This window comes from Pogona vitticeps, chromosome 5, assembly GCF_051106095.1.
Source record: "Pogona vitticeps strain Pit_001003342236 chromosome 5, PviZW2.1, whole genome shotgun sequence".
Taxonomy (NCBI): domain Eukaryota; kingdom Metazoa; phylum Chordata; class Lepidosauria; order Squamata; family Agamidae; genus Pogona; species Pogona vitticeps.
In genome coordinates this window covers 153,708,233-153,718,233 of record NC_135787.1, presented here as the reverse complement: position 1 = coordinate 153,718,233, position 10,001 = coordinate 153,708,233, and the positions used below count along the sequence as shown (strand labels likewise).

The 10,001-nt window shown below is 37.8% G+C and overlaps 1 protein-coding gene across 2 annotated transcripts in view; it reads right to left on the bottom strand.

The window, feature by feature from the left end:
• Nucleotides 1–10,001, bottom strand: part of RLIG1 (RNA 5'-phosphate and 3'-OH ligase 1) — a 10,844-nt gene continuing 843 nt past the window's right edge. Inside the window, exons 2-7 of one of the 2 annotated variants that reach the window (XM_020777655.3) lie at nt 9,579–9,696; nt 7,148–7,243; nt 6,160–6,276; nt 4,632–4,829; nt 1,904–2,073; nt 1–1,573 (exon numbers count right to left, since the gene is read on the bottom strand). In XM_020777655.3, coding sequence (XP_020633314.2) covers nt 1,373–1,573; nt 1,904–2,073; nt 4,632–4,829; nt 6,160–6,276; nt 7,148–7,243; nt 9,579–9,696 — 900 coding nt within the window. In that variant the 3' untranslated portion in view covers nt 1–1,372. Of the gene's footprint in view, nt 1,574–1,903; nt 2,074–4,631; nt 4,830–6,159; nt 6,277–7,147; nt 7,244–9,553; nt 9,697–10,001 lie in introns of both variants that reach the window. The other variant, XM_020777662.3, reaches the window with a different exon arrangement.

Here is a 10,001-nt window from a genome sequence, read left to right as displayed (position 1 = left end):
TCTGAGGTATACTTTATTTTTCTATGTTTAAGTAGCATGTAAATAGTGAACATACAGTTTAAAACTTGTTTACTGTCTTAAAATGTTTAATTTCAAAAAGACAGATGAGTAGTATTTGGCTTTGTCTAATAAAAATTCTACAAACATATTGAATGAGTTTATTTCTCATTGTTTTAGCATTCAAAATCAAGACTAAATTTTAGCTTCACTGAAACCCCTCCCAAAGATTTTTTTTTTTTTTTGTGGAGCAATAGGACATACAGTAGGGTGTCATTAATTCACAAAAATTGCCATTGTTGGGATAATTGTACCAGCAGCAATTTTCAGAAATTAAAGATTTTCCACAGCCTCCAACAACTTTCTCGCAACAAAAGGGAGTCTCCAGACCTTTAGGGGTAGGGATGGGAAAAAATAATTTCTGAAATATCACCATAAACTACATAATGGGATTTCAGCCAAAGGCTGTACATGATAATATCCATCCATTGACCAATGGAACATTTCCTGTCCCAGAGAGTTGGGGCGTGTGTGTGTGTCACTTAACACATTTAAGGTACATACACCTAAGTCTTTTAGCATAATAGTGTACTGTACTCCATAATCAAGATTAAGTAGATTTTAAAATGAATTTAGACAATAGTGCAAATACATTTGTAGCACATACATTTCTAAGAAAATGCAGGATCTCAAACATTTTAAAACAAATGTCTGAGCTGGGTGCATTTTCTGAGTCTATTCTTTAGCACACACCTCTATGTACAAATTAAATGGCCAACTCCTTTTAAAATACATTGCAACAAAGAATTGCTCACACCTTCCTAAAAGGGCTGCGTCTATGTATTTTAACAGAAGAGTAACAGTTCAGATATATACATGCACTGTTTTATAAGTGATTTATTTTGTAAGTATTTTCTGCTCCAGCACTTGAACAAAAGTATAAAATAAAGTACAAATCCAGAAACTATTCAGTTCATACCAGCAGGGTTGGGTTTTTTTGTTTTTTTTGGCAATTTTGTGGTTTCAGTAACATGGCTTCATCTATTGCTCAATCAAATTTAAATATTCTGTTAGTTCTATATTGCTAGAATAAACTGTTGTGTGCAAATTAGTAATTGTAGCTACAAACCTCAACAGAAAAACCTTGATACATCCAGGTACTGTATATATGTTACATTGAAATATGGATAAATTTAAAACAATTCAAAAGTTTAAATAATTTTAATATTGACTGAAAAAGCAATAACACACACACACAGAGACACAGAGGGCTGTTAAGCCATATGTAAACTAAGGGCTGAAAGTTACCTGACAACCTTATGTAATGGTCATCAAAAAGGAATGAACAGTTGTGCAGATAGCTCTATTTCTCTTGTTAAGAAATTTGATCATAATCACCTATTATATCTCTCAGACTATTGAATCTTTGTCCATCCAACTTTGAAAAATAATGAAAAAGTGTATTTGGTTGAAAGTTACAGCCATATTTGTCCCCACTGAAGTCTACAACAACTGGTTGAGAAATCAAATTAGGATGTGCAATCGGCCAAGGCAAGCCAAGATGATGTCGATGGAGCTGCAAAGAAAAGAAACAATTAAATTACTGGCATTAAGTACCAGATAAGCATGCATACACATTAAAAATATTGGTACATATTTGTGTATATACTAATTTTTACATAACAGTGCTTTTAAAAAATGGGTAGAACAACCAAATACATGTGGATAGACAGATAATTCGCCCTAATTTGCTAATGCCTCACACTACATGAACATTATTTTTTTAATTTAAAAAGCACTGTTGCGGGGTGGGGTGGGAATTCAGCATGCCAAGAATACAGCACTGTCTGCTTCTGCACATGGACAAGAAAACTTCTGTTACTTTTAATATTTTTTTCAGGATTACCTTGATTAAGCTTCCATTAGCACAATGCCATACAATCCCTTCAATCTTCCCCTCTTTGCATCCATCAAGCCAAGCCAGTATGTCAGTGTGATTGAGTGCAGGTACATTCTTTATCTGAAATATTCCATGTGGAACAAGAAGGTGTATAGGATGTTTCTTGCTTCCTAAACCTATTAAAACATTATTTAAATTTATATAATTAATATTTTGCTCTTTCTCACAAACCCTCCACATACAGTGGGCCCTCTACTGACGAACTTAATCCATTCCGGAAGGAAGTTTGTAAGTCGAATCAGCATTTCCCCTAGGAATGCACTGAAAACCATTTAATCTGTTCCGGCTGTTTTTGGTTCTTCAGTCGAGCAGCAGTTTGTAACTCGAATTATTAGTTCCCATAGGAACTAATGCAAAGCCGATTAATCCGTTCCTACCACTAGGGGCAGAATTTTTTTCTTTTTTTCTTTTAACCTAAGATGACTTAGGTTTAAAAAAAAGGAAAGGAAAGAGGGAGGGAAGGAGGGAACAGACACCTTTTCAACAGAACACCTTGAAAAGCACATTTTCAGCCAAGACAAGCACCTTCTGGGGGGGAAAGGGACAGCAAATGAGAGAGGGAATAACAGAACACCTTTCAGACAACAGAACACCTTGAAAAACACTCCTCAACACAAAGAGAGACATGGCTCTGAACTCCATTTTTACTCTGCTTGCAAGCAAGCTTTCTTCCCAGCAGAATTCCTCAGTACAGACATGGCTCTTAACTCCATTTTTACCTGCTTGCAAGCAGGCTTTCTGCCCGACATAAATCCTCAGCACAAAGAGAGACATGGCTCTGAACTCCATTTTTACCCTGCTTCCAAGCAGGTTTTCTTCCCAGCAGAATTCCTCAGCACAAAGAGAGACACACACAGCAAGGAAAGATTCCAGCAAGCATGCAGACATTTTAAAACTGTAAAATCCACCCAGGAAGACCCATGCCTCCATTGCAAAAATGCCCTCTGGGTCCACATTTTAACCAGACATATTCAGAACACACACACCCCACAGACACACACAGCAAGGAGAGATTCCAGCAAGCATGCAAACATTTTAAAACTGTAAAATCTGCAGTACCAGGCAATCTGAAGACTGTCTCTCTATCCACTCTGTACATGCTGGGAAGAGCAAGGAAGCAGACAAGCACCCTCTTCGCTGGCCAACAGATAACTGAAAGTTCAAATTTCTCGCTTTCCCCGCCTCCCGTGCCTGTTTTTTGTTTGTTTGTAACTCGAACACACGTTCGTAAGTAGGGCCTGCTGTTTTCTATGAGATCGGGTTCATAACTCGAAACGTTCATAACTAGGGCCGTTCGTAAGTCGAGGGCCCACTGTAATATCTAATCTGGGGAGGCAACTTCCAGAGCTCGGGGGGGCTGCACATACCCAACTTCTGAGCTTAGAGGGTGACTCTTATACCCCATAACACCATTTTTAAAAATAACTGGAAAAGCCTTCTATCCTTCAGTGGCAATTAAGTTCAGGAGCACCAGTGGACCCCAAATCTGGCAAACGTCTTCATAGGGCACAATGATATGCTGAGCAGCGAAGTTTTCAAAAATTGGTGAGGAATAGTTTGTCCATCTCTGTTCCAGACTACCTTTCTTCCAACAAGCTTTTATATGGAAATCTCACCACTACTTCCTTACTATCTCCTCAGATCTCGTCTCCTGTTTTTTTTAAAGACTACTGTAGGCTAATTGCAGACTTTTTCCCATAGGCTTTCCAATACAGTGGTGCCTCACTTAGCGATGTTAATTTAATGCAGAAAAAATCGCTGCTAAGCGATAACATCGCTAAGCAAAAATAAAAAGTCCATAGAAACGCATTAAAACACGATTAATGCGTTCCTATGGGCTTAAAACTCACATTTAAGCGAAGATCCTCCATAGCGCTGCCATTTTCGGTGCCTCTAAAGCGAGGAATCCGTGCCTGAAAACAGCATTTTGTTTACCCGGTAGCCATTTTGAAATCGCCGATCAGCTGGCCGAAAATGGGGGCTTTGCGATGATCGCTTCCCTGCGATCATCGCAAAGCAAAATTTCCCCATAGGGAACATTGCAAAGCGATCGCTTTTGCGATCGCAAAAACAGCGTCGCTAAGCGATTTCATCGCTATACGGAGCAATCGCTATGCGAGGCACCACTGTATATCTTTTCTTTATGATATGAACATCTCAGCCAACTATCCAATTCATCACCCTCCAGAATTACTGAGAGATCTGTCACTCATTGACTTCAGTTTCGTAAAAATCACAGGTTCACTTGATTGCAGTGTACAATCTTCTCTTTTGTATCACACACATGGAAGGGCCACCACACTGAGATTAGACATATTTGAGGTTGAGGGGGTACTGCCAACTAATGATTCATTTACTTTGCTCAGGCATTTTCCTTGCTGGTAACCTTGCAAGTTACATTTGATGACAATGTGATCAATATTTTATTATGCTAGTAACTGCTTTTATTGTAATCTTTTGCTTTCACTGTTACAAATTTCTTGATGTAAAAATATTCTTCTATAATTTCTATTTAGTTGTAAACACTTACATTAGTCTACCTTATGTGTTCATTCACAAAAGAGTTATTGTTCCTGCTCTCCTTGACAAGATTGCATGTCTAATTAGAGCACAGTGCATTTGTTAAAAATTTCTTTTAAATGCTCTTAAGTTAATTGATACAGAATATACCTACCATATGGGTTTGCATTAATGTTTGTTCCAATAAGCTCGAGTGTGTGCTCAGAAAAGTGAGACAAGGGCACTGGACTGATTTCCAAAAGACCAGTTTCCTCTGTGTGAGGCTTCAGAACCAGACCTAGTTCAAATTCATAATCAACAACAGATGTATGCCAACAGTACTGTTTGCTGTTTTTCTCTACTGGCACCCAACCTACAAAAAGAAAATAAATGTTATACACTTCTCCCTTGAACTGCACAACTTCAAGCACCACTGTTTTGGTTACACATGGATTTTTTTCAATAATAAATATTTAATAAATACTGTGTTGCAATTTATTATCCAAGAAATGGCCTGAGAAAGGTGGGTCTCCAACTTACTGAGGCCCCTGTTGTTGCCTGTGCTTCTGCCTCTGGTAGTGGCCCAGCCAGCCCACTCTCCTGCCATGGCAGCTCCATGTGGAAGCTGGGGAAGGTGCTGGGGCATGCCAGGAAGCTGACACAGGTTGGGGGACGTTACAGCGGCATGCTGCTTTGAGGAGGGGGAGCGGGAGAGATCATGCCTCTGTTTAAGAGGATAGCTGCATAAGTTATACACAGATTTTGAACTACATGGAGTCCGATACCCCTAATCCCAAGCATTGTTGAAAGGGGACGTGTACACACAGAAATATTATCAAAACAATACAAGACTGTATCCGACACTAGCCTAGCAAAGAATGGAATCTAGCATAAAGGGGTCAGAGGAATCCGTTCTTCTCAATGAAACTCCCTGAGCACAACTAAAACCTGCTCCAGAGAACTAGTGATGAATTTCATGTACCTCCCAAGGCTCACATTGGCTGAGGTCTATTTGTAGGACATTTTTGAACGGCAACTTCCAGTACATAGAATCATAAAAATTTTAAAAAGATACATTTTTGGATGAGAAAGCCTTTTTGGTCCTGCAGGCCACCAGGACTGGATATTCTTGTGCTCTGGAACGGCAGGGGTGGGAATAGTGGTTCTCCAGATGCAGCCTATCGGAAAGTCTAAAGGCAAATTTGGACCTCAAGTCTGCAAGAATGCAAACCTCTACCCAACTCAATCAACCCAGATGTTCTTGCAGATGGCCATGAAAATAAAATAATGCACATCTGACAAATAATCATTCATTTTTCCTTCACGTTTGGGAGCAGGGAAGAGGACAAAAATCAATAGAAAGTGTTGTTCTTTTTTCAATTCCACTGTACTGTAATCTGGAAAATGTCATCTCCTCAGCCATGAAGATGAACAAGATAAATAACGTTCTTTGAACAAGAGAGGCTGTACACAAGCAGATCTGCACAAGGACATTTACTTTATGAAGTATTTCACAATTACTGTTGACTTCAGATTATTTTATGCTGTCCTATAAAGTTCTCTGAGTAATTTGCCATTCAGCATCTGCAACTGAACATGCATTTATTTGTGGTCATCAACTACTGAAATGCATAGGCGAACAATAAAAAACTTATCATAATGTTCAGAATAGACTTTCTAACACTAAAATTGCATGTTTCTACCTGGAATATGTCCATTTTCATCAGGAAAAGGTTTCCCATTACAATGCTCTTTTTCTTTTGCCGGAATCCAGCATTCTGGGACCGTTCTAAAATCTTCTTCAATATTCCAAGTAAATCCTACAATCAGTATAAGAAATTCAGTTTTGGTAACAGAAACACCATCTGCATTTGACCAAACATGAAAGCATTTTAGTCTGAGATTTAAAAAAATACTGCCATCTACAGTTGCTTACATAGCTTTTTTTAGGCTTTGGTTCTGTGTGTATGTGTGCACAAACATGCAGTGAATATTAGAACTGCTGGTTCTGCCAACATTTCTGCTATCCCATTCAAATAGACAAAGATAAAGATAACTGTTCTTGCTGCACAATCCACTAGTAAAAGTCTGCCATGATTCAAACATCAAACTTCCTTGATAATCTTGGAGTTTGTTGGCATAATGCTATTGTTCCAATAACTGTAGCCAGAACAGTAAAGGACACCCATTCAACTGCTAATCTAGAATAACCAGTGCTCCAGAAGTTTATGTAAACAGAATGGATTCTAGGAACTACAAATAATTAGTGTTTTGGTCATATTTGTCCAGGTGATGCTGACATCTCATGTCCCAAAGTTTTAAAAAAATCTACAGTTCCGTCTCTACAATATTGAACTTTGTGTGTGCGTGCGCGCGCACGCGTGCGCACGTACGCACATCATTTTTCCACTGCCTGAATGCCAACAGATGTTTTAAAGAATTGTTGGCAGAACCTTATGGACATACATACATAAAGAATTATTATTTCATTCTTCCCTTCCAGTTCCTGAAAATGTTGGCACTCTTGCTGATAAGAGTTTCAGGCAGTGGCAACAAGGAGAAATGAGTGAATGCTAAAATTACAGACTGGGAGAAAATGATTAATGCAGATGAGCTAGAAAGAAACGTATCACGTTTTCACTGTCTCACAAGTTACGGTAACTATTAATTACCACAGAAATCACTACCAACCTTCTGAATTGTCTGCTGAGTATAAAAATCGCTTAAATCTTTTCTCAGCTTGCTTATTGGGTTTTCTATCCAACCGGGCCCAGAGATATGGTCGTCCTAGTTACAAAAAGAATGGAAGTTTACACTAGGGCTTCTCACAGAAAATCCTTTTGAGAAATTGTTTTGAAAAATGCTTTATGTATATTTAATACTACAGAGGATGACTGAAGTCCAGTTAGCGCAGCTTTGGTATGGAAGGTTGCATCATCAACTGCAGCAATATTTTTGGAAATAGTTCATTTCCAATCATACACCCCACCCACAAGATCATGAGGCTCCTGTGGGATCCCCTTGCACAGGGAAGCTATTGGAGGTTGTGAAACTCTTTAATTTCTAAAAGAAAGTATATTTTTAATGCATTTTTTTCTAGCAAATTTCATTTTCTGAAAATAGCCACCGCTGAAATGACTGAAGCAGTAATTATCAGTCATTAAATAGTTCCCCATGACAAAAGAGATCCTATGTGAGCCTCAGGACCTTCAAAAGAGAGAGATTGGAAATATTTTGTTGACATCAGCCTTGCAAAGCATAACTTACTGTATGGCAACAGGATTTCAGCCTGTAAAACCAATAGGTGTCATTATTCATAGACATATAATCCAATCAAAAGTTCACATTTAAAACCATGTCAATGTGATTTTTAAAAGGTGTACAATTTTGCACTTTAGTTGAGTAAATGCAGTCACAGCTTCACTAAAATCAAATACTTTGAGTCTCTGTGTGAGAATTAATTGGATGCATAAACCTTACACATTACACTGGTGAGAATTAGCCTTCTGATTGTATCTAGAGTCTGGGCACCAACTTCACTTAAATTTATTCTCAAGTATTTATACTACAGGATTTCAGTGCATCATTTTGGCTGAATTGCAACCTACCAATTTTAAAGTAATCCTAAAAATAGTTTTTTAAATAATGCAGAAATACTATTTATATCTGTATTCCTTTTTGTTTGAATCTAGATTTTCAGGTCACATTATAAAGGATGCATTTCTTGTATAAAAACAGATGCATATTGGAAGTGGACAATCAAACAGTTCTACCTCAAGAACTGAGTGTGCTAAGTAGGCATCAGTAAAATATCACAAATGTTACAATTAACTATAATGTAACAAAGGTAACTTGTGTAGTTGGTGAAATCATAAGACTACCAGTTGTGGCATCAAACATTAATTTATTTTAAATATTCAGACACTTCACCTTTATCCTCAAGAGGACCCAAAGGAGCTTACAATATTAAAACAAAGATGAAAAGCTAAAAAAAAAACCCTTTCATGAAAGAACTAAGCAGATATCAAATTAAAATCTAACAGGCAAAAACAGTTTAAATTCATGTAGTTAAAAATAAACATACACATTAAAATAAATAAATAAATAAATAAATAAATAAATAAATAAATAAATAAATAAATAAATAAATAAATAAGGAAAACTCTCTTAAGCAGCCCGTTATTGAGAAAAAGCCGGCCTGATGAGAAAGGCCTTTGCCTGCTTGCAAAAGTACAGCAAAAAAAAAAGGCCAACCTTGGCCTCCCATGGGAGGAAGTTCCAGAGTTTGAGAGCAGCGACAGAGAAGGACCATTTAAGAGTGTACTTATCAAATGGACCTGGGAGTGTGACAGGACTGAAAGAAATGACTTTCTGATGATTTTAAAACCCACATAGGTTTGTGAATAGAGAAGCACTCTTTCAGATAGTTTGGACCACTGATTACAAAACATCTGTATATGCATTTGGGTTCGTCTGAGCTTGTATCTTTGACTGACACATCATACCCCTGCTACTGTTGTGCTCTTAAGTTGGGTATGGCTTATGGTGACTCTAGTAGGGTTTCCAAAGTATGTGGTCTTTTCAGGGAGTGCTTTTACCAGCACCGCTCCCCAATGAGTTTCCATGACCAAGTGGGGATTTAACCCTGATATCCAATAACTCAGTGCTCAAATTGTATTTGCATAAAACAGCAAAGGGATGCACATGCTTGCAAATTTAAAATCACAGTATGTAATACAAATGAGAAAACAACATAGCCTGTCTTCTTTTGGCAAGTGGGATAGGGCAAGGGAAACCTCATTCATGTACAGTACTGAAAGAAACCAGAGCACAAAAGATGCAGGTGGGCAGGCCAGTCCACAGAAGTCAACTCACCAACCATGGCATTAGGCTATGGCCAACAGGGCCAGCTGATCTACTCATTTCCATCATCAGAAGTAAATGAGCAAATACTTCATTTACTTTCCTTATTTTATTGACTATCAATAAAGCCCAAGCACTGCCCTTCTATTAGGAGCTGCATACTTTTTCATGCATGTTTACAATGAAGATAACAATCATACATTCAATGACATACTTACTTCTTTGCTACTATACCTTTTAATACAGCTTTCCACATTACCTTTGTAGGTTGTTATGTAACAGCAAGTTCCATCCACCTTTTCAGTAGGAATTGCATTGTAGATATCTGCCTCTAAGGCTTTCTGACTTATGGTTTCAGTAGCCAACACTTTAAAAGGCTGAGGAGGAGAAAACATCATGAACTATAGTTTTCTTTAGCAGACAATGAGGGGAATTATTATTAATCAAATCTGTATTATTCTATGCTGCCCACAGGTTCTCAAAACTTATTCACCACACACACAAAAAATGCCATCTTTAGTTTTCAGTAGCATTTTCAGAGAGTGGTACAACAGGAATACAAAATGCTTCTCCATTTTGAAGTATTCAAACTTTTTGTTATGGAATCTTAAAAGGTAATATCCATAGCAACAAAAATTCCATGCATCATTTATCAAGGGAACAACAGTTGTCCTCTAGCTTC